Source organism: Vipera berus, assembly GCF_964194415.1.
Source record: "Vipera berus genome assembly, chromosome: 3".
NCBI lineage: Eukaryota > Metazoa > Chordata > Lepidosauria > Squamata > Viperidae > Vipera > Vipera berus.
The window spans coordinates 33983668-34009687 of record NC_138204.1 but is presented as its reverse complement, the minus strand read 5'-3'; the positions used below and the strand labels follow the sequence as shown (position 1 = coordinate 34009687).

General features: G+C 40.3%; 1 protein-coding gene across 2 annotated transcripts in view; it reads left to right on the top strand.

Moving 5' to 3' along the window:
• The window catches only part of LOC308666033 (rho GTPase-activating protein 39-like), a 73736-nt gene that overhangs the window by 25000 nt on the left and 22716 nt on the right, over positions 1–26020 (top strand). Inside the window, exons 2-3 of one of the 2 annotated variants that reach the window (XM_081324494.1) lie at positions 24632–24801; positions 25066–25458. In XM_081324494.1, coding sequence (XP_081180620.1) covers positions 25109–25458 — 350 coding nt within the window. In that variant the 5' untranslated portion in view covers positions 24632–24801; positions 25066–25108. The remainder of the gene's footprint in view (positions 1–24631; positions 24802–25065; positions 25459–26020) is intronic. The other variant, XM_081324493.1, reaches the window with a different exon arrangement.

The window sequence follows — 26020 nt, the reverse complement described above, 5'->3', positions numbered from 1 at the left end:
ATTTCCTGCTCTTAATCAACTGTTGTTCCAAAAGTATCTGAACAATATATGTGTAAGCAACTTTAAGGGCTACAAATGTGTTTGTAATATGTGGCTGTTTGTAATATGTGGCGGTAAAGGGAAAGATGAGAAAATTTCTCATTTAGCAGGATTCTGGTACTATTTTTGGTGCTGAGAAGTACTGTAGCTTGTTTTCTCCTGATGTCCTTTAGCTTGCAGCTGTAATAGGAATCCAAGTGTGTCGAATCCCGAGTGCCGCGTAACAGAGTGAGCGCCTGTTACTTGTCCCAGCTTCTGCCAACCTAGCAGTTCGAAAGCACGTAAAAATGCAAGTAGAAAAATAGGGACCACTACGGTGGGAAGGTAACAGCGTTCTGTGCGCCTTTGGTGTCTATTCATGCCGGCCACATGACCACGGAGACATCCTCGGACAAGCGCTGGCTCTTCGGCTTTGAAACGGAGATGAGCACTGGTCCCTAGAGTTGGAAACGACTAGCACGCATGTGCGGGGGAACCTTTACCTTTTTAAGAATTCTATCTTTTAGTTTTTCCCCTGAAAAATATCTTCTGAGTTAATTAATACATGCATCTTATCAAGTTTTTTTTAAATGGTGGACAGCTGCTGAGCCACAAGACAACACTTCAAAGTATTCATTCCTATATAGTTTTACCTATTATGGTAATGATTAGGCTCAGTGCATATACAGTTTTAATGTGAAGCCTAGTAACATTATTGTATCTTTTGAAAGACACAAAACTGGCACGTTTTACTGTTAGTATTTCTACTGAATAGAATATTTACTTCTAGTTCTAATACTATTCCAGTGATGTTCAGTAAGGAGAAAATCTTATGTATACACTAAGGCAGGGGTCCCCAGCCCCCGGTCCGTGGAATGGTACCGCGCCGCAGCATGCCAGCAACCGGTCCGCACAAACAAGCAAAGCCCCATCCGTGGGATGCGGGCAGAACACAAAACCATGCACTCTCCGGTCCCCGGAAAAGCCTTTCTTTATGGAACCGGTCCCTGGTGCCCCAAAGGTTGGGGACCTCTGTACTCAGGCATCATACTATAATTAGCTTTCCAGGTATCAGCCAGTGTTGTCAGTGAAGAGTATATTTAAATAAGTAAAAACAACAACACACACTACACTAGATGAATTACCAAACCAAAAGACTTAATGGACTCAGGAGCAATTCTTAGATTAGAAATACTGAGTCAGTTATATTATAGGCTTGGTATGATTTGCAGGTCCTTAAAAGACTAGCAAGAACATTTATGTACATTTTAATATATCAAAGAGAACAAATTTTAAAAACTATTAAAAATAAATAGCCATCGTATTGTTACTTAATAATAGTATTGTTTGGAGAAAACAGTTGTATATATAATAAGCAGACAAGAATAGATAAATGACAAACTGCTTTTCTTTGTAGGCCAGTGTAAATATGGAACAAATACAGTTTCAAGTAATACAACTAAGGAGGGACTTACATTTTTGTACCTATCATACTATTTCTGTTTAAACAACTTGTAAATGAAATAAAGAAGTTGTCAAGAAATTATTTTAGATTCATTTATATAGCATTTCTGAAACTAAATAACTTAATGTTATTTAAGTTATTTAACAACATAACTTACGATTGAGAAATCTACTTTTTTACTTACAACAGATTTATTTATTTGTTTGCTTGTTTATTTAATACCATAGCTTTCTACTGGCCAAGAGTGAGATAAAATTTAGAAGACATAAACAAAATATAAGTATATAAGCTAAAAACGTAAAGCAAAATTAACAACAAAATAACCAAAATTTCAGGAATATTTGCATTGCTTTTGTTATATTGTTTTCATGCAGTCAATTGTAGTTCCTTCTATATTGTATTAAGCAAGCCATATTTTGTGTGATTTGAGAATCTGAACACAGCCTATAGCATTTATCTCACATTATACCATTTTTGCAAATTAAGATGCCAGATCAGTTCCCATTATTTCTCAAATGTCACCAAGAAGGATTATCTGAATTGATCTTTGGCCCTTCTAATATTTCCTCAGCATTCATTAAAGCTGGGTGATATAAAGTTGGAAAATGTGCCGGGTTACACATTGTGGCATAACAGGTGAAGGGAAATGGGACTCTGTTTTCCATGTCCAATTTCGCTCTGCTGGGGACCCTAAAAAGGGTCAAAGTATCCCTGGAGAGGCAACAAAGAAGGGGACCCTCATTGATCGTGGAGGAACAGCAGCCCTCCCATTTGATCCGAGGAAGCCCTTCAAACCGATGGAAGAAAGACTGGCCACATTTATGTGACCAGCCAGAAGCCACCAACAACCCAAAATAAGTACTAACTAGTAGTTTCTGAACAACACGGATGGAACTGGGTGAGAACAATCCCCTCTTTATAACTCTAAAACTTTCCTGGAAAAAAGAACTCCCAAAGGAAAGAATCCCTCAGATGATAGAGAGAAGGGGAATTCCCACCCCGTTCTCTCAGGAGAAGAGAAGTGGCGAATAAGTTCCTTTGGGGGGAAATTAGAGAAAACTACAAGACTAGCTTTGACAAATCGGGGAACTAAAAGTATTTTTAAGACTTTATATTTGAAAAGATATTTGGAAAATTGGTGAAATAGGTTTGGATTTAAAAAGTGGAAGATGGATGTTTACGACCTCTTGTGGTAAACCATGGCATTACAATTTATTATGCTTAAAGAAAATTTGGCACTAAGCCGGGACATAGATAAGGTTCTTTGTTGTTCCTAGAAACGTTCACTTTTACAGATTGCAGCTGGGAAAAGGGAAAAAAAAATCCTTGGGCTGTTTTATCTGTATGAAGGAAACAATAAACCATTCTAAATTGGCTGGCCTAGATTACAAATATTGATTGACTTTTAGTTTCAAGAATTATCAAGAAATATTAAACAGTGGGAAAGTTGCTTCTGGACTATTTCTCTTTGGAAGAAACATGGATAATCAACAAGAAAATGTAATTGGGCTCCAGAAAGAAATTCATTCCATGTTGAAATCAATTCAAGAAACAATTGTTTTAAATTATGTGGAGACTAACAGTAATTTAAATAATATAAATGAGCAACTCTCCAACTTAAACTTACCAGCAAAAAACGTTCAGAAACTAGCCATAAAGAATGAACTAGAAACTGAGAAACCAGAGGAAAAAATAGAGGAAACTGACATAACGATAGAGGATTCGAAAGAAGAAACCAACAGACAGGCACAGATAAATAAAAATTTGGAAGACCCAGATATAACAGCAGAAATGGGAAAGACATTTTACTTTTCAAGACTTCAGATCATATTTGAGGACAAGGAAGAAGAATTGATAGAATGGAAGACAGAGCTGTTAGGAAAAATGCTGAAAACGGGAACAAGAAACTAAAAGAGAAACTGAAGGAGAAAGAAAATGGAGGCTGTTTAACGAATATAAATGGATTAAAAAACACTTTAATTAAATTGTCTTTTTTATTCCAAATAGTATATACAGAAACAGTGGAAGAAATACTTGGTGTCTTAAATGTACTGACTTGCAAAGTTATTTGGCAAAGAAAGAAAGCTAGAGTAAGACTGAAGAAAAGAGAGGTCCTGACTAATTAGATGAGGTGTTATACCATCTAATGGATGTTTGAATATGATCAAAAGAATAGACGATTGTTAGAAATAAAAGGACCATTATAAAATAGAAGGATGTGATTTGTAACTAGGATAACATAATTTTCTGTAAGATAAGAAATATGAAAATACTAAGAGGGCCGGTATAAGGGAAACTTTTAGTTACCCAAATATAATTAATTATGAGAAAAATGATAGTTGATAAAGTTATTTTGAATATTGATGGGAAATTAAATAACTATTTGGTGTTTGAAATAAATGGAAGTTTTGTTCAGGAATCCAGTTAATTAAAATCTCTGGTTTCTCTAGTAGATAAATGTGTCACCAATCATTAGAACAAATTAGATTAACTGAAATATTAAATGTTAGATAAAAAATAATCTGTATTTTCATCTCATAAGAAAGCTCAAGAAGAGCAAATGTGTGTTAAAGACTGATTATGTATTTATACATTTTCAGTTTATGTTTATGCTAGTGAAGTTTGTATCAAATTAAACACTTAAACTAAAGTAGTTACATAACTGGGTAAGGAGAATAATTAGGCAGTTATCTTAGAAAACATCTGTTGCTAAATCAGTGGAGAACAATTTGATATGTTATCAAAATGCATTTCTTAATATGATAGAATGAAAATAATCAAATGCACATTAAACTATGTATTGCTACTTTGGGGAAGACTATACCTGACATATTAAGGAAAAGCCCCTGTACAGCTAACTTGAGGTTTTATGTTTTATTTATTTTACAATCTTCTCCCTCTCCCCCCACCAATGGTTCTGAGTGACTTGCAATCACATTCTCATTCTCTCCCCCCCCACACACTATGGAAAAATATATTAAGTGTATCTGGGATAGAGCTTGCAAAAGGCATCTTGCTGAACACGCGAAGTGTAAAGCTGTACTGTATAGTAGTAGATACAGGTAATCTTTAGGTTACTTGGTCCTAAGCTGTGCAAAGCTTTGTATACCAGAGTTGGGCATAAAAAACAACCACCTAGTAATATAGTGAGGTGGAAAACTCACATAAAGAAACACTGCCTACTTGAGAGAATTCCAGCAATTGTTTTATTATTTCCAGAGCTAGCAGGTTAACAGGGAGTCACTATTGCACAGACAAACCAATAACAACCCAAGATTTCATAGGTCTTATGTAAAATGTTGATCAAAGAAAATTTGAATACGTGCATAGTGAATTTATATAATAATTGGAAACCCCCAATAGAAATAATTGCTTTATAATATATAAGGGGAAAAAGATAATTCTGAGGGGAAATGGGTATCGGTCATGGTGTGAAAGCATTATTTGGAATGCAGCAGCACAACTTTTATACACTGGAAATGTCATTGCTCTAATCATTATTCTGGCAAGCTGACCCCATATTTTACTGCAAAAGGAGAAAGACAAAAACACAACAATGTATCCTGGAATCTACTGCCTGTATTCTTGTCATAAATTCTATAAGCATATAGTAACAAATTGACAAAAAAAACTAGAATTCTCAGCTGTAAGAAAAATACAACTGAGAGAATAAATGCAATTCCAGTTTGAAAAGATTATTATAGTACAGTTACTTCAAGCTAAATTCTTATTCCAAATAAATACATACACAGAGAAAATATAGTAGGCAGCCCCCCAAAGTGACCTTTGCCATTTCCTTCAATTGTCAAGGGCCATCCTATGAAAAGCAGCTTGCAAAAGTTCATTGAATTTAATTTCTTCATGTTCAGTTCTTAGTTGGATTGTTGTTTATTGCTAGTTTTTTTTGGGGGGGGGTGTTTCTGAATTGGTCCATTTTCTTGAGCAGAACACTTAACCGTATAATTTTGTAGCAGTCAGGAGTACTTGTGATGCATCAGAAATAACTGCCAGCACTCGGGGGAACAAATGAAATGAAATGAAATGAACCTTTATTGTCAAAGTACAACCATGTATACATTGAGATTAGCTGAGGATGTGAAAGAGAACCATGGAGATCAAGAAGATCATCATGAGATTAAAGGGTTGCTGGTGTCTAGGTAACTATCTTGGAATGGTGTTCTTCTGTCAATTATTGGTCTGTCACTTAGGAAGCCTTTGGCCTAGTTCTCACAAATATGAGATGAAGAGATAAGCCTGTGCTCTAGAATGAACCAACTAAGACTACAGATGAGAACACATGATTTAATATTTTTCATATTAGATAAAATTTTCATGCTGGGAAATTCTTTTTATATCCTTATGAATAAATTTTTCCCCCAAAAGTATTTTAAAGGATAACTTTACTTGCCTTTCAACATTCACAAGGCCTCATATTTTGCCAAACCAGTTTCTCAGACATTTTAGTCTCAGGGCTCTTTGCGGCACAAAAGAGCTATAGTTTATTTGTTATATCTTGTTATTTACTGTATTGTAAATTAAAATGGAGTAATCTTAAAATATTTCTTTATTTGACTTCATGGACCTGTGAAAGTCCAGGAACTCCCACGGATCTCCAGACCATACTGGCAACTTTTTGTAGGGCTAGGGAGGGGGGTGGGAGAAGACTATGGTTGCTCGGGAAAGGCAGGCCTTCCAGCTACCATAATGCAGGCCAGGCCTACGACCATTCGCGATGGTGAAAAACGAGGACCAGTCACCGATAATACCCAGTGGCGTACTGACGAACAGCCTATTCCCAGGATGGTGGGGAACGGCAGAAGGTGCACAAACAGAGGGCCGCATCGTCACCGGGAGTGTCATCTCCGCTCTGTACAAGCGGTGAGACGCTCCGACCCTCTGTACTTCCCCGGAGGACCCGGGAGCGAAGGTGTGCAGCCTCCTATGCTAAGGCTGGTCTACCTGAATGCTAGGTCCGTAGCTAACAAGGCTCACCTCGTTCGTGACCTAGTGGAGAGCGAGCATGCGGACCTGGCTTGCATCACGGAAACCTGGCTGGGCCCAGAGGGTGGTGTCCCTCTGGTTGACCTCTGCCCGCCAGGTTTCCAGGTGCTGCACCAGCCTCGGACCCATGGGAGGGGCGGGGGAGTGGCAGTTATCATCAGGGAATCCCTTAGCCCGCGAGAGACCACCGTCCCTCAGATGGTCGGGTGTGAGTCTCTCCTACTGAGATACGGCCCGGGGGCGCAGTTGGGCCTGCTGCTGGCGTACCTACCACCTAATCGTGCAGCGGCAGCCCTGCCCGAGCTACTCGATGTCCTCTCAGGGTTGGTGGTTGAATTCCCAAAACTCATGGTCTTGGGCGACTTTAACCTACCATCCCTGGGAGGATCGTCCGAACTGGCTCGGGAGTTCATGGCTTCCATGGCGGCCATGGACCTGTCGCAAATAATTACTGGACCGACTCATGAGAGAGGCCACACCCCAGACTTGGTGTTCTTGTCTGGACGGTGGCGTGATGATATCGGTGGGGGTGCCACGACTGTTACGCCCCTGTCATGGACTGATCACCACCTCCTGCGGCTAGACTTCCCCTTTGCCACCCCCCGCCGTGGGTGCACGGTGCCAACCAGATGGTACCACCCTAGGCGCCTAATGGACCCTGATAGGTTCCAGACAGCGCTTGGGGACGCACATGCACTCCCTGCTCACAGCTCGGCGGATGCCTTAGTGGAAGCCTGGGAAAAGGCAGCCACGGAGGCTCTGGACCGAGTTGTACCCTTGCGGCCTTTGACCCGGCGCAGATCCCAGCGAGCCCCATGGTTCACCGCAGAGCTCCGGGAGATGAAGCGTCGGAGACGGGGCCTAGAGAGCCGTTGGAGATCCAGTCGATCCGAATCCGACCGATTGCGATTAAGAATCCTCACCAGGTCTTATCTCGCTGCGATAAGGGTGGCAAAATCCAACTACTTTTCCACCCTCATCGCGTCCGCAGATAATTGCCCGGCTGCCTTGTTCAGGGTGACTCGCTCCCTAATGAACCAAGAGGTGAGGGAGGAACCCTTGCAGGGTCGAGCCGAGGAATTCGGTCAATATCTGCTGGATAAAATTGCTCGGATTCGAACCGGCCTGGACTCCAACTGGGCTGAGTTGGAAGAACAAGACATGGACAGTCTTGTCGACGTCATCTGGGAGGAATTTGATCCTGTGACTCCTAAGGAAGTGGACAGGATTATGAGGAGGTTGAGCTCCTCCACATGCTTACTGGACCCGTGCCCTTCCTGGCTGGCTTATGCAGCTCGAGAAGGGACACGAGGCTGGTTCCTGGCGGTCATCTCTGCTTCTCTGAGTGAGGGTCACTTCCCCACTGCCTTGAAGGAGGCGGTGGTGAGACCTCTCCTCAAGAAGCCCACCTTGGACCCATCCTCATTGAATAACTTTCGTCCAGTCTCCAATCTTCGCTTCCTTGCGAAGGTTGTTGAGAGCGTGGTGGCGCACCAACTTCCTCAGGTCCTGGATGAAGCGGTTTATCTAGACCCGTACCAATCGGGTTTCAGGCCGGGCTACAGCACAGAGACGGCATTGGTCGCTCTGATGAATGATCTCTGGAGAGCCCGGGACAGGGGCCATTCCTCTGTCCTAGTCTTATTAGACCTTTCGGCGGCTTTCGATACCATCGACCATGGTATCTTGCTGCGACGCCTCAGGGGACTGGGAGTGGGAGGCACGGTTCTGCGTTGGTTCTCCTCCTTTCTCCAAGGTCGCTCGCAGTCGGTGCTGGCAGGGGGACAGAGGTCGACCCCGAGGCCTCTCGTTTGCGGAGTCCCTCAGGGGTCGGTCCTCTCGCCTCTCCTGTTCAACATCTACATGAAACCGCTGGGTGAGATCATTCGCAGCTTTGGAGTAGGGTACCATCAGTATGCTGATGACACCCAGCTTTTCATCTCAACTCCAAACAACATCAGTGATGCCCTCGACGTGATGTCCTGCTGCCTGAAAGCGGTCCGGGAATGGATGGGGAGGAACAGGCTTCAACTGAACCCGGACAAGACTGAATGGCTGTACGTACCGGCAAGCCAGGATACTCAGAGCATCCCATCCCTTAACATCGGGGACAAGTTACTACCCCCTGCTGATAGGGCCCGCAACCTGGGTGTCCTCCTAGACTCACAGCTCTCCCTGGAAGATCACATAGGAGCTGTGACCAAGGGGGCCTTCTCCCGGGTTCGACTGGTGCGCCAACTACGGCCTTATCTGGACCTGGATGCCTTACGTACAGTCACCCATGCCCTTGTGACCTCTCGCCTAGACTACTGTAACGCTCTCTACATGGGGCTGCCCTTGAGATCCACTCGGAAGCTTCAACTGGTGCAAAGTGCAGCGGCACGGACACTTTTGGGAGCCTCCCGATACTCCCATATCACACCTCTCCTCCGTGCGCTGCACTGGCTTCCGGTTGCCTTCCGTGTGAAGTTCAAGGTGCTAACAATGACATACAAAGCCCTACATGGCATGGGTCCGGACTACCTACGGGAGCACCTTCTGCCAATGTCAACACCCCACCGCCCTGTGCGCTCCCACAGAGAGGGCCTCCTCAGGGTGCCACCGCTCAAGGAATGTCGGCTTGTGGCGCCCAGGGGGAGGGCATTCTCAGTGGGTGCGCCAGCCCTCTGGAACTGCTTACCAACTGAAATCCGGATGGCCCCCGACCTCCGCACCTTCCGGCGCGACTTAAAGACTTACTTATTCCAGCAGTCCGGCCTGGCCTGATAGCTCTGATAGCTCTAATTGGGGTCCCAGTTTGTTTTGTTCTGGTTATTGTTTTCAATACTGTTTCGTTTTGTTGCCTATCTTACTCTGTACACCGCCCCGAGTCCCTCGGGAGAAGGGCGGTTTATAAAAACAAATAAATAAATAAATAAATAAATAAACTGTTGGTCTACACCAGGGGTGTCAAACTGTCGGCCCGCAGACCGGATGCATCATGGCAAAACCACGCTTACTCCATTGCCGGCAATGGAAAAAAAGTGGCAATATGTTGTGTCATGTCATGTGACATTGCGAGTTTGACACCCCTGGCCTACACCATAGCTGGAACACCAGCTCTTTTTCTGAAAGTTAATTCAGGCTTTACTTAAGTGCAATGAGCTCTCCAAGGTCCTGAGACAGCTTTGCTCTGTCAAGTCCACTCCTGTTGATCTTATAAGTACCTTGCTTCAATAAATATTTTTCACTTCCTCAGCTGGGCTAAGAAGTAATAAACATTTCAAACAAGATGCTTTTGTAAAAAGCCTGTTTCTTCCTTTGAAACATGGTATACTGGATTTTTTGGACAATTTTTCACAATGGTGCTGTATCTTTTCTCAATTGATCATATGCTAGATTTATTTATGAATTATAGGCAGTTTGCATGTATTAACAGTTATAAAACAATATAATAGGTACATAGCAAATATATTTATAGATCTTAGTTCTTGCAGTCTCTGAGAATGCATGTCTGATCAGCTGAAAATATATTAAGAAAAAAGATAGGAGCTCAGACTATAGTTAGAGACTGTCGCTCCTCATACATAAAGAAACTGAGGGGAGAGAGAGGCAAAGCCCAGGAGGCCAGACCAGAAAATCAACTCCAGAACTATACTTCATTGAGATAGATTATAATAAAATCTTATGACTGCTTTGCCTTCCCTACTTCTTATATCCCAGTGAGCTGGGGGGGCAGCCTGCCTGAATTGCTTCCAAATGCTGTCTTGATTCTCGGGACTTAAATAATGTTTCAGCCCTCTTTGCTTATGTAATAGTTGTTGCGTATTTCTGTCTAGGGAGAATAGGAGCCATTCAATCATCCCCTCAGAGATGTGTTTGGATTAAAGTTTATTATTAACATCTTTGACACTTAGCTGGATTGAAATTGGACTTAGATTGGTCTTCAGATAGGCTTTTTCAGATGGTTGGAGCTAATAGGAAGACTGTGTTTGCTGCTGGCCAGTCTGACTGTGACCATTGCATTCCCAGAGAGTTGGATGTGCTGGAGTATTTTGCAGGTGGAGGAGTGAATCTGAGATAGCATAGGAGGTTGAAGTCATCCATTATGATTTTGTGGGCTTATTATGAGGCTGGGGGGGTTATCCAATATAGTCATATTGGAAGGCTTGGCAGTGGAGAGAGCTGCTGGAACTGGCTAGATGATGAGTCAGTCAAGGGAACAGGCTGGAGCTCAGGCCAAACCCATAGATCAAAGTGTTTGCTATCCTTCTGAACCTGTGCTAGTGTTGACAACCAAAGGGATTGCACCAGGCTTTCTGCCTTATTGGCTGCATTTGTGGCCCTGGTGCTGACTACTCCTGTTGAACTGTATTGTATTTTCATCTCTTTGCTGCTGATCTCCATCGTACAGATAGATGACTGCATGAGACTTTCCAACTGGAGTAGCCAACCAGGACTTTGAGGCTTGGATTATTAATGATGGCTGGGTGGGATGGATAGCAACAGATGGCGGCCTTCTGTGGACTCTTTTTGTCCCCCTCCCCTCTGCAGAGCCTTTCTCTGATAGCTCAAAAGCTTATTTTCCTCTCAACTTTGTCTGTCATCTAAGTGCTTTGTTTTTATGTCCCCCCCCCCTTTAGGCTGAGAGCCTGGAAAAGGGATTACCTGGGTGGGGTGGATAAGAAGGGGCCCGTAACCAACTGGGGAGGGCCCTCTTAGCTATTAAGCTGAATATATATGTGTGTGTACAGTACGTGCTTGTTTGCTAAGAGGGTAGGGGGTGGTGGATGCCTGTGCTGAGAGCCAATAAAGCTGTACCTCAGAATGCTTGCTTTTCTCCTCCATGGGGTGACTGTAAGTGGTTATTATGGGAGGTCCTAGGGCTTTGGAGATGGTGGCTTTGGAGGAGAAGATGATGTGGCCACTGGGGGATGTAGAAGGCCATAATTCTGTGGTGGTGACAGACATGGGAAGATCTGGTTGGAAAAGAGTGGACTACTCCAAGGAACCCAAAACCAATGTTTTATACCTGTTATGCATTCTAGCTCCTTGATCTCAACCCCAAAACTGTCAGAGGCCCTGGCTTCTAGATGTTTCTCTTAAATGTCAGTTTGTAATAAGGTCTCCCTCATTTGTGATTTGCTTGTGGATGAGCGGGCCAACATGGCATATATTATTGAGGCTAGACTTTGAAGGGAGGGGGTGTTTGGCTTGAAATGTAGCAACAGTCCAGAAGCTAGGGCAGGGATGGTGGTATGGCAATTGTCATCTGAGAATTGTTTAAAACTTTCAGGGAAGTGTTCTGTAGGTTAATGAATGTGAGACCTTGTTAATTAAGTTTGGCTTTAGGAATTGATTGGGATTATTGCTATTAGATAGATATAACCTTTATTGTCATTTTTTTTCCTGTGGGCACAATGGCACACATTAAAAATGAAATTTAGTTGCTTCCTCTCAAAGTGTACATATACGTAACACATTTAAAACATACTATATACAAAACATGTATTGACCTACACCCTTACATATAGGTAACATGTAAATATTATTCACTGTCCATCTTGAATACATAACGGAAGGAGGAAGCTTTAGAGTTCACAAGGAACAAAACTGACTGGATCTGGATGTTCTGCTTCGGATACTATGAAGCCTCCTCCCAGAACGTAACAAGGAAAACAGGTCATGAAGAGGATGTGTAGTGTCCCAGACAATCTTGCGGACCCTGCTCAAGCAACGCTTATTGTGCTGTGTCCTGGATGGAAGGAAGGGAAACTGCCAATTTTATTTTCTGCCATCCTCACCACTTTGTACCAGTCTCCCTGCTGCAAAGCAACCTGCCTGCCTGAGCCCTTTGATTTCATCTCTGGGTTGATGGTGGAATTCTTCAGGCTTACATTCTTGGGAGTCTTTAATATGGCTTCCCTAGGAGTATGATTTAAGGTGTCTCAAGAGTACTTTTTCCATACACAGATATGTAGCTTTGGATCATTTTCCTCAATCAATGAAAGTACATTTTTAAAGTACGTTTAATTGGGTTTTCTTTATTTAGATTTAAGGTTTGTGTGAAGAACAGATCATATTTTATGTCATATTTATGGAGAAATATTAAGTACTACTATATCGTCAGTGGTTTTCTTATCTAGAGAATTATATAGTACATCTTTAGTGGTTAACTATTTTGTGAATCTCATATTCCAGGATTAGGGAAAGTAAATGAGAATTCATTCCTATACAGGTAATCCCTGAATTATGAACATTCACTTAACGTTCGTTCAAAGTTACGTGATGAGCGCCCCTTAGTGCTTACGAGCAAGTCCTGAAATTATGAATGTTGCTGCACCACGGTAGTCATTTGCCCCTATGAGCAACCACAGTGGCACTGCAAAATTCACCCTGGTTATTCCCTCCCTCCCCACCCCTGCCTGGGTCTCCTTAGACACCAGGCTTTCAATACTCAACCTGCAAAATACAGATCGTTCGCTTTCTTGGCTGCTCCAGGCCGGTGCATTTGCAGAGAATAGAGGCCTAAAGTAACGTGAGATCAGTGGGTCAAGATCTCACGCTACTGATCTCATGTGATATCATGGTACTTTAGGCCGCTGTTCTCTACAACAGAGAATGGAACCAAAGCCAGGGGATGCTTCCAGGTGCCTCCCGTGGCCTGATCCAGACTCCAGAGGCCTTTTCCAGGCCACTGCTGCCTGGATCTGAGGCCGGGGAAAGTTTCCGCAGCCCGATCCAGGCTCCGGAAGCCTTTTCTAGGCCACTGCCACCCGGATCAGGTGCCCCCATCACCTGATCCAGGCTTCAGAAGTCTTTTCCAGGCCGCTGCTACCTGGATCTGAGGCCGGGGGATGCTTCCACGCTCCCTGTGGCCCAATCTGGGCTCCGGAGGCCTTTTCCAGGCCACTGCCACTTGGATCTGTGGCCCACCAGATGCCTGATCTGGGCTTTGGGGGCCTTTTCCAGTCCTCTGTGGCCTGGATCTTAGGCTAGGGCATGCTTCCATGCCCCCCACAGCCCAATCTGGGCGCCAGAAGCTTTTTCCAGGCTGCTGCCACCCGGAAACAGGACGCCGGAGAGCTACATAAGCACCCCCCGGCCTCAGATCCAGGCGGCAGGGGCCTGGAAAAGGCCTCCGGAACCTGGATCGGGCCATGGGGGGGGGGGCTGTAGAAGCATCCCCCGGCCTCAGATTCAGGCAGCAGCAGGAACCATGGCAGAGAGGAGACAGATCTTTTCAAGGTGAGTCTGGCATGGCAGGAAGGGAGGGGGAAGCATGAGGTATCTTAGTAGGTGGGGGAGGCCTTGGGGGCCTGGTCCATCACTAGGCTCTCCATGGCCTTCCCCACCCTGAGATACCTCCTGTTCACTTAATGAGCTGTGAGCAAGGGAGTGATCTCATTCGAGGTATGAGATTCACTCTATGAGTTTTCAAGTTACGAGTGGAATGGGCAGACTCCATTATACTCAACCCAAGGACTACCTCTACTGAACTGACAGTAAGAGTTCTTGATAAGGATACAAATTACAGTGTTCAAGGTCAGTTTAGGATTATGCAGGGTTTGGGGAATTGTTGTTGTTATTATAATTATCCTTTTTTATTTGAATAAGTAAGTTCAGTGCCATCCAGACCTCTTCTTAAATTTCCTTTTAAACTCTTTGAGTTTCCATGAGGCACTGGGAACAGAAGACCAAGATCATTTCTGATCTATTCACCCTACTTGCATAGTTCTACGGTTCTTTGGACTCTGCTCTGTGTGGAATTCTTCACAGCCATCTGTTCCCTATCCCACAGCTATGAAGGACATAGATGAATTACAATATCAAATGCTGTTCGCTATGCAGTATTCAGTCTGCTACCATACACATATACCTCCCCTTGTACTGACAGCTGCTGCCCTCATACTTAGACCATGGAGTATACTTATTCCGCATGTCACCAAACTAGACTGATTGACAAAAAAAAGCATTTATAGTGCTGAATCTCAGCTACAAGATTAAAGGTCATGATTTGCTGATATAAAGGAATTGATGTATTCAAAATATTCTATCATGGGTCATTTCACCTTTCAGTAGAAGTGTATATGTAGCTCAGGGTTGAACTGTGGAGTCCTTGGTACTCTCTGAGCTTGGCTGTTTGCTTGCAGATATTTCATTACTTGACATGGTAACATTATCAGTACTAGTGAGTGTGAGGTTTTACCCCTGTTTATACATAGTAGCTTGCCCTTGCAGTATTGGTCAGGGTGTGGTTTTCCCCTTAATAATTCCTTTGTTAAAGTATTGCTATCTGCTTGATTTTTTGTCTCTTGTTATACCTCCTGCTTATCTGGACATTGGTGCTGGAATAATATAATTGCTGTGAGTAAGTGAGCTATCCGTGATGCAGGGTGGGTGGGGAAGTGTAGAAGCGTGTGTGGAACCTGTTGGGTTACAAAGCAGGCCCAGTGCTTTGGTGACCCGGCACGGCAGGATGGGGCAATAGGTGGGGAGGCATGCTTCACTGTCTCTGTGGTCAGTTGTAACAGTGAACAGCCACAAAAGTGCTGTAACAGATGTAACTTCAGGACAGGGTCTTAAGTACCTTTGGGAAGTCTGTTATAATTTTGGATCATCACTAACTAACCTGTTGTAACTCAAGAACTACCTGTATTAGAACACGAGAATGCAATCACAATCCTATCAACTCTTTAGATAGCAAGCATCAATATCCTCATGCCAAGTCCGTAGTTTATCATGTGTTTACCTAGCATACCATTTCTTGTTTGGGCAAGCATTAGGCTTTGCAGGGTGATGAGAAAAGCTCATTGCAGGGATATTAATAGTCTTTTGATCATTGTACTCCTTTATCTGGATTATCTTCTACATTAAGGATTCCCTCTGAGTCATTGTACTCTCCCAAATGCTTACACTTCCCCTTGGCAAATTGATTCCTTCTCAAGATTGCTTGTATGTTTTATGACTTCACCAATATGGTCATTTTAAAAATGATTTTAAATGAATGTGCACATAATACCAAACTGTTAATTAGTTGAATTGTACTTGATAAGTTGTACTTGTTGCCCTGATATTATTTATTTCTATTGAAATATTTCTATCCTCATTTTATAGAGAATTTTTCAAAATTTTATTACAATAAAAAATAAGTACAATACTGTACAATGATATACAATAAAGGAGAACAGAAATCAAAAGTTATTTAACCAAGTATGTCTGACAGTAGTGAGTGGGACAAATCTTTTGTTAAACTAATGCTTATTAATATTTCATAACTATTAATAAAACTACGGCATCAAAGGCTTTCATTTTGGAAAGTAGACACTCGTCCCTTAGACATCTAATTGTTTGCAACAACATTGGTGATTGAACATATGCAGAGAACCTGTATCATACTGAAAAATGCAGTATTCTGTGACATCTGGTAGAAAATGGCTGATTGACAGTACCCAGGCAAAAAACCTTGGGGTCAGGTTTTTCCAGCTGAGGGTTTAGGCAGTACCCCCAAGTCTGAAGAACTTTTGCAGGACAGAGAGAGAGTCCCAGAAATCACCCTCCAAGACCATCCAGACAGTGATGATTTGCAAGAGGATTCTGGAGCGGTGCTCCAGACTTTACTGGTGAATCATTAGCTGTCAGATATGAAAGACCAGTTCAACACTGAAAGTTTAATTAAACTGATTTATTGCTAAACAGCCTGTAAACAGGAATCTTCTCAACTAATGTTTAGCACCTGTTTGAAATTAGATCAGGGTCCATGGAATTCAAGGAGAGTTGGTCTTAGTCCTTGTATGGCTACACAGGGATTCTAGGCTGATCCCTCCTTTAATTCAGCCCCCGGGTTCTGCCACTCCTTCTACATTAGTGAGAGGCAGAGATAGCAGCCCGATCACAGTGGAAAAACAGCCATTGTTTAAAACTCTTTTTCCAAATGGACAATAAGTCATGCTTTCTGTTTCTTAAACACTTTATTTTAACTATTTTTCTTTACTGATTTTAAAAATACTCTTGGTCACAATGTGTTACTCTTTTGAAGAGTTGTGGTCTTTTAGAAACATTGTTAGTACTAAATAACAAGGAGGGGAAGTGCCATGGTAAGTTAAAATAAGAAAGCTTGGGATTTTTTGTTTCCGTACCCTGTTTCTTGAGAAACATAAGGACTTAAAATTTGGCGGCTTAATTTAGCCTTTTTTCTGCCATGCTCATTTGATAATGGAATTTATAAGTCATGACTCTGAGGTGCTTGTGGGAGAGTGAAGTCTTCAGATTTTAACTGAACCTGATTTGTTAAGATGCAACTTCAGACATGCATGTTATTTAAAAGATTTGCTCTTTGCCCACAAGAGGGAGTGAGGGATCACAAAATAGGGAAAAGCCACCTCTGACTTTATTAAATTTTAGAACAAACAAGATGAACATCAAACCAGAACAGCCCAGAGGAGGGAGCCAAGCCAACTGGACCTCATGGGAATCATTTTGTTGGAATGCTCAAACAAAATAATTCAAGCAATCCAAGCAATAAGAAGAAAGAGTGTTATGCTAGAGATGCAACCGAGTGCAGAAACTCATCAAACCATTAGAAATGTTCCACAATGACAGAAATCAGTGACAAAGTTAATTTTGAAATATTGGATAGTAACAGTGTTCATTATGAGGGTGATATAAACTAAATTGTTCTAATGAAACTTAAAAAAGAAGAGCTGCGGATAAGACCTCAAGCCATGGAAGAACAATGTCTGGATCTTCATTTCAAAATTGTGTTGAAAGATTGACCACATGGATCCAACTGTCCTGAAAGAAATATCTGAAGATTTTGAGAAAAAGAAATGTTTCTGCTGTTCAACAGATATTCTGAAGAAGAGAAAGATTTTATTTTGCTGCGACAAGTTGGAGGGGGTGAGTTGACATGAAAGGACATTCGGAGTTAGAAAAATGGATTTTTTACTCTGTTAATATAATATAACTTGAAAGAAACCCTTTATAAAAAGTTAACTTAAACATAACTAATTTTAAGAATGGTAATCTTTAAAAAATACTCTGAACTTTTAAAATGAATATAAAATTGAAACTAGACAATTTTCTGTTAGGTTGTGGGTCAAAGAGCTTGAAACAAAACTTGGGTCATTGTTATCATACATGTTGACTGCTGAAAATTCAGTATGTGCAGATGGAAAGATATAATGAATTTAGTGGAGATGGCAAAGCTAATTCTTTTAAACAAAAAGAAGAATTTATTCAGTTTTGTTTCCATTTAGAAATCATTTCTGGATTTCATGCTTGAAATAGAATAAAAAAATGAAACTCTGACTTTAGTTTGAGGATTGGATAATTTTGTAGTTATGGAAATGGCTCAAAGTTTCTAAAAATCTAATGTAAAAAATGTGAAGTAACTAATATTTTACTGCATAGAATATAGTCGGAAATCACTTTCTTTTCTTTCACTTTTCTTGAACCCTCCTTTTCCCTTTTATGATTGTTATTTTCATTTGTAATTTATATTATAATAAACTTTAATAAAAATTCTTGGGGGGAAAAATGAAACATGCAGCATGCAACCTAATGCTTTACAGGTTAAATTTACATTTTTAGACAAACTCAGTGTCAGCTTGAATAGTTTACAAGGAATTTGTGGACCAGAATTTCTGGAGGAAAGCAAGTTTTCTTTCCTTGTTTAAACTATTGTTTTTGGCTTTACTTTTCAAAGTTTGTCCTAAATTCCCTTTACTGCAAATGTTTTAGAATCGTTTTTGTTGCAAGTACGGTGCTTTCCTAAATTAAACAATTCTGAATCTTTTTATGTGTAATTTCATCCTAATACATTGCCTCTCTTCAGTCTTTGAAGTGGTATGCAGGATGTTTTTCAACCATATAATCTAATTGCATTTACTTAATTACGATATAAGGTAGACTTGTAATTAATCTCTGACCTAGACTCCTCTGACCAAAAAAGGGAATATTTCATTTTCTACTGGAAAAAGAAGTTGGAACAGTTGGAAACGGGAATAGTTCTGAGAGTGGCCCTAAACAGTTTGAAAGTAACTAGTAGGTTCCCAGTTCCCATTTTCTAAAAGGGAAGCATTGTAAGAGAGAAATAATGGGGTGGAATAAGGTTCTCAGCTCTATTTTTTTTTACCCAACCAGGCTGCAAAATCTGAAAAGTATATAATCTCTCTCAGGAAAGCTGCTAATATTGATAAGAATTAAGGAGGTGAATTGTAGTGCTCCACAAACCTATTTATTTTAATGGCCTGCAGCCCATAAATATTCAATAACGTACATTTTTTTTCATAGTGTGTGAAAGCAGAAATGAAATACTTCTCTTTGCAGATATTTGTGAAACATATATAAAGCAATTGTACAAAGACATGGCTGCTTTAACAATTCAAGGTGATGTGCTTTTTTTGCTTTCCTATGTAATATCAAACATGTAACATCTGCTTTGAATGCTTTATATGCTGTTTTGTTAAGATACAGTAGTGCCATCACAAAATGACAAAAAGATGAATAACTGTTATCAGTGACTTCTGTTCTGAGAACAGCTGCAACTGGTACACTAGCCAGAACTGGATAAAGGCAGTCATGGCCATAACTTTTATTAGATGTTTCATTAAGAGCTGTAAATCATTGACCGGAATTGGCTATTCAGGCAAAGCTACTTTTGCTACCCTTTGGGGGAAGACTAAAGCAAAGGGGGGATCAAAATTAATGATTACTCCACTCTTTCTTGTACCGTCAATTTTCTGAGTGAATGATGGAAAGATGCTTGCTACAAATCAGTACATTCAAGCATTTATACATGCTGTTTGTCATTGTATGCCACATTAGCAGTTATAGTGTAATCTGTTAGAGATACTAGGCATAACAGAGCGATGTGAAATATGGTCATAAATAAGATTGATCAGTGCAGTTTCTATCCCCATCCCCCACCTTACTGAAAAGGATTTAGGTAATATGTTTCTTCCAGAGCTCTTTGTAATTGCACCCTGTCACTTAACAATCTTGCACGAAAGAGGTCACTCAGAGGCAATTTTGTTAAAGTTTTTTGTGCCTCCCTTTTGCAGAAGTCAACAAGGCTCTGAAATGAATCACATCCTGGACTGGGGGAACTCCTAAAATAGTCCTGGAGTCTATTGGGATTGATAAAATGCCTAAGCTGACCCATTTGAATTGACTCTAGTAATCTTCAGTCTCCCTGTGGATAAGCACTATTCTGTTGCATCAAGGCTTATGCAATCCTTCAGGGCTACAAAGGGATACAAGTCAGCCAGTACTTAATAACTTAAGTGTATTATCCAATCAGGACTTTTGGCTTATATGTTTCGAAAATAGAGACACACATCCCAAGATGGAGTTTTTGTATATTCATGTATGTATAAAGAAAGTGTTTACAGTATTTAAGAGATAAAATATATTCTAGCTTATTCATTGCATGATAACATGTTTATTCTATATTGATAAATTTTTGGGGGGGAAATAAACCAATGAAAGGAAAGTTCTACTGAACACAAGGTTTTTACTTTGGCTTAGAAATTAAAAAAGTAAAATAAAGATATCTAATGATTTTGCAAATGAGCTAGGTATATGAGGGAAATGTGTATTAGAAGAATGAACAAAAAGGTGTTTTTTAAATCAGTGGTGAACATTCTTAGATCTGAATGTACTTTCATATTGAGTTAGCTTTCAGATTGATATGAAATGTAGCAGTCAAACAATCAAATGATATAGTCTACCATTCTTTCTAAAAGAGACAAGCTCTTCTCCTTTATGCTGAAAAGAAAACTAGAACCTTCCCATTCTAATTCAGCTATATATAAATATTCTGTTTGAAAGTAGAGTACTCAGTGGATTTTTTGTCTTGCTATTTTATCCTTCTTATACATTTTCCTAATAGCAATAGCAATAGCATTTAGATGTATACCACCTCCATAGTGCTTTACAGAACTCTGGGCAATTTACAATATAAGTATTATTTATCTATTGCCCCCAAGAATCTGGGTCCTCATTTTACCAACTCGGAAGGATGGAAGGCTGAGTCATGCATGAGACCCATTCGGATCAAACTCAAGGCTGTGGGCAGAGTTTGCCTGCAATACTGCACTTTAACCACTGCGCTGTTAGGGCTATCCTAATCCTAATCAGAATTTGTTTCTGAGTTAAATCTTGCTAGTTTCCGAGTTTAACAACTTCCATTTCAGACTGCTATTAGAAAGCTGACAATAATTTTGACTAAGTCCTGTTCCCTCTATTACAAAAATAACCTTGCTTCAAGATGATGATGATGATGATGATGATGATGGAAGGACCTTGGAAGTCATCTAGTCCAACCCCTTGCTCAGGCAGAAAACCCTATACCATTTCAGACACATGGCTGTCCAGTCTCTTCTTAAAAACTTCCAGTGTTGGAGCATTCACCACTTCTGGAGGCAGGTTGTTCCACTGATTAATTGTTCTAACTGCCAGGAAATTTATCCTTAGTTTTAGGTTGCTTCTCTCTTTGGTTAGTTTCCATTCATTGCTTCTTATCCTGCCTTCAGGTGCTTTGGAGAATAGACTGACTCCCTCTTCTTTTTGGCAACCTCTGAGATAATGGAACACTGCTATCATGTCACCCATCGTCCTCTTCATTAAACTAGATACCCAATTCCAGCAACTGTTCCTTGTATGTTTTAGCTTCCAGTATCCTAATCATCTTTGTTGCTCTTCTCTGTACTCTTTCTAGAGTCTCAACATCTTTTTTACATCTAGGTGACCAAAACTGGATGCAGTATTCCAAGTGTGGCCTTACCAAAGCATTGTAAAGTGGTATTAACACGTTATGTGATCTTGATTCTATCCCTATGTTAATGCAACCTAGCACTGTGTTGGCTTTTTTGGCAGCTCCAGCACACTGCTGGCTCATACTTAACTAATTGTGCACTAGGACTCCGAGATCCCTCTCACAGTTGCTACTATTGAGCAAGGTACCACCTATACTGTACCTGTGCATTTGGTTTTTCTTGCCTAAATGTAGAACCTTACTTTTTTCACCATTGAATTTCATTTTGTTAGATAGTGCCCAATGTTTAAGTCTGTCAAGATCTTTCTAGTCATAGTGAGCAAACCTCTTGCTATGCTACTCACTGCTGAATGGGTGCAAATATCTTGCTTCAGCATAAGAATCAGGTGGCCTGCATCTATTCAGATTATCCATTTTGCTCAATCACCCAGAAGATATAGGAGATGGGATTTAATTGTGGACTCTTGAAAAATGGAGCTGCAAAATGGTCAATTTCTATTATTTACTCTATTAACCCTGCTCTGGACAATTAAATCTGTTTTATACTTAAACTGAGAGCTGCCTTTTTTTGACTCTGCCAAAAAAGCAACAATTAACAGTGACATTTACAAATTGTGTTAAGATAAATTACAAAATACTGTATAAGCATTTATAGCTGCATACTTCAACATTACTTTAGAGACGAATGTTAGCTGGAATGAACTAGCTTTACTTGACCAGTTTAAAGAACTGCAATGAACTGCAAAATGACCCATTTCAGCAAGGGACTCTACCTTGGAGGAGGTACATAGGACAATCAAAGTAGAACATTTGATTCACTGGACAAAACATCCAGATGCTAGGAAACAGCAGACTTATCAATTGTATACACCCCATCTTCTCCAAATATTTTTTCCTCTACCCTAATTGGCCTTTCTGCCCCCCAAGGTGACTTCAATAGGAAGAGAGTGATTAGGGATATCAAAGTGAGAATGCAGGGGTGTTATATAAAACTTATACTTTCCCTGCCTGCATCCTCAAAACAGGGTTTGGAGTGAGGAAGGGACTTGATACTGAATGAGGATTGGACATCCATTCTCTGCCTTCCTCCTATTTTTAACTGATATGGTTGCTTTTCAAACACTAATCTAGAACCAAACTAGAACTAATCTAAACCAATCTAGAACTAGAACTAAGTTAAACTTAGATCCTATAACTAAGCTAAAAACAACCTAGAACTAATGATAAATTTCCTGACATTTAGAACAATTAATCACTGGAACTACTTGCCTCCAGAAGTTTGGGGTACTTCAACATTGGAGGTTTTAAAGAAGAGATTGACAACTGTTTGTCTGAAATCGTATAGGTTTCCTGCTTGAGCAGTGGGTTGGACTAGAAGTCCTTCAAGGTCCATTCCAACTCTCTTATTCTGTTACTATCCTTCCATTAGATTTAGGGAGAATGATCCTAAATTGGGCAAACTGCTTCACAGGGACAGCTGAAAACCCTCTTGCCTGCAAATGCTTCTCAAGAAAGGGAAAGTACTGTTGATGTATATGTTGTTGTTGTTCCAGACTACACTAAAGGTCAGAGTGACCTAAAGGTCTAGTAAGTAAGTTTACTTTTGGAGTCAAAAATTCCCAGTGCTTCCAGGCTCCCCAAAGTATTTGAAATTGTTTCCTTTGTGTTCAAGCTTCAGGCAGACTAGATCATTGCCTCTGTTTAAATGATACATCCAATAATTTGGTTTTAGGGTTCGTGCTTCCCATTGTAAACAAAGGAAAATAATACACCAGTTTCTTAACTGTGAGTGAGGCAGGGCCGCAGGGGCAATATAGAAAGTTATTTTATTTATTTATTTATTATTTATTAATTTTATTTATATACCGCCCTTCTCCCGAAGGACTCAGGGCGGTGAACAGGGCAATGCATGTTAAAAGACAAAATACAAAAATTAAAAGGGATTAAACAGAATGCCCACAACTCTTACAATAAGTTAAAACACAATAAAAAAGTTAAAACACATTAATAAAACCCAACCCCATCAGGCCAGGCCAGCTTGTTCGAAGAGGTAAGTCTTCGAACAAGAGGTAAGTCTTCGATCGCGCCGGAAGGAGCGGAGGTCGGGCGCCATCCGGAGCTCAACCGGAAGATGGTTCCATAAATCTGTTCTTGATCAAAAGTTTAAGACTATAAATATCATAGATGGAATGCACATATTGTTGTGCAACACTCTAGTTAATATTTTGCTTTTTTTAAAGAAAGAACTTTCCTACATATTTATTGCCCTGGCATTCCAAACCAACATAACCAACCAAGATCTCAGCTTATGTGTAGACTCGTGTAACAAAAATCATGTTTTAGTACACATGAGTCTTTGCCATAAGCTAAGATCTTCAGTTAGTTATTCTGTTAGCAAAATCATATTTATATTCATTTCCAAAATTCAGGCAAATAGTGGACACGTCAAAATAAACACTTTGGAGGATATCAAGTTAAGAGAAGCCCAGTCAAAACCCATGTTGAAATGTGAATCTTAGATTTCCTTCCTAAACTCGTCAGAAAATCTAATTATGTATTTTTAGGTCTAATTATGTATTTTAAAATCACATCTTAAAAATCCAAGGTTAAAAATGTTGGTCTCTAAACAGAGAGCTGTTAAAAGCAGATAGATGTTCTCAAGTTAAATCGTGTAGCTTTTTGGAAACTAGAATATGGGTAGTCATTGTTTAGCAACTGAGATAACAACTGAGTTATAAAAAAGTACATTTGTGACCAGTCCTTGCATTTATGATCTTTAGTAGTCTATAAAGCAAAGGAAAACTGAAGTAAGATAATAAGCACAGTTGCAGTTTCACTTAATCACCACTTCACTTAACAATCAAATTCCCAATTGTGGTTAGTAAATAAGGATTATATGTGTTGGAGAAATAAAATTGTTTCTACCTGTCATGTTTTATTACAGTTTTAGTGATAATAGTTTTGTTGAATCGTTATTAAACTTGTTCTTCATTGGGTTCTTTCAGGATGAGAAATGTACAAAAGTAAAATAGTCAATAATAGTAAATGCAGGGGACTTGTCCAGATATTCACCAGGGATCAACACTGATTTGAAGACAGGGAGGAAGTTTATTGGAGGCTGTGTTGAGTATATTGAAAATTACCATGAAAAAGCCATGGCATTCAGATAAAAGTGGATTCTTGGTTGCTTGGATTTGTGACAATAATGCTTTTTGCATTTAAAATTTCTCAGGCATTAATTCTGAACCATTGCCCCTTCTCTCAGTTTGCTAGTAAGGTTTACTGATAACTCTTCCCTAATCCTCAATAAATATACAGTTTATCCTATTTAAATTTAAAGCATTACCTCTTGTTATAAAAAAGCACAAAGATTATTTTCTATTTTGCAGGTATAATCTTGAATTGAGTAGCCAATACCCTATATAGATGTAGATTTTTTAAAATACACCCACATGGTAGAAGTTCTACCTTGCAAACAACTTTTCTGAATTGGTTTCACAAGATTGCAGCGTGGTGAAGATTTTCTAAATTTTGTGGGGAGTCACTACGAAAAAAAATGGTATGGAATTTCCTCTCTTACATTCTATGTAGTTTATGACTCTGAGGTTCCTAGGATAGAACTGGGGTCTTACTAAATATTATAATAGAAAGTTGATGTAAATAAACATTTATTTATTACCCAAGTTTAGAGCACTTTTAATCTTAAAAACTTAATCTAAATACTTACTGATATATAATCCACCAAGTGTGCCACCTTTTCTGTAGTCAGGATAAAGTATTGTGGTTTTGATAGAACTAACTATGTATTTCCTTTTTATTTCAGCTCAGATTGGGTGGAAATTATTGAACCCCGTTCTAGAGAGCGAATGTATGTTAATTTGACAACTGGAGAGTGTGGTTGGGATCCACCACCCAATCTCAGAGTTCGGCAGTCTGATGAAAACCAGTGGTGGGAACTCTTTGATCAAAACAACAATCGCTTCTATTATTACAATGCCATCACTCAGCAGACTGTGTGGCACAGGCCTCAGGGCTGTGACATTGTGCCACTAGCTCAGCTCCAAGCCATGAAACGTAATTCCCAGTCTGAGTTCGGGACATCACAGCACAGGAACAGTACAAGTAGTGAGGGACCTCCTATCCCGATAACTCTTCTACAGGATGTGGAGAAGAGTAAAGACAGCAGCAGTCTTGAGAAGAGGCCAGAAACTGAAAGGTAAATCATTTTTTAATTTTATCATTTTTCTCTTTTTTTTATAGCTGTAGAGGGAAGAGGGAAATACATCCTTGTTTTAAAATGAAACTCATAAGATGAGAAATACTTTTGGCTACTTAATGTAAAAAACAAATAGATAAGTAGAGAGCCACTTTGGTTTAGTGGTTAAGGCAGCAGGCTACAAAGAGGAAGAAGACTCTTAAGTTCAAGTCCCACCTCATCCATGAAACCCAGCTGGATGACTTCTCTCTCAACCCATGATGCCAGGCTGAGACTACAAGCCAGTCAGCATCTCAGAAATATCAGTGGAAGGGTTAATGAGTATCTGGTTTTTAAAAATTGGCCACCTGACAAAACTATTTTTTTAGCAAATAACTTACTCTTAATTCTTGATTAAAACAGTATTTCTAATTGAAATCACCCAAACTTCTCAGAGTTGCTGCTTGTCATAGGAGTGTAGGTACATAGAAAGAAAGCCACAAGTCACTCCTTTTTCCCAAGAAAAGAATGTTACAGCCAGCTCTTACATATCTCTATTCCCAAACAGAAAAGCATAATAGAA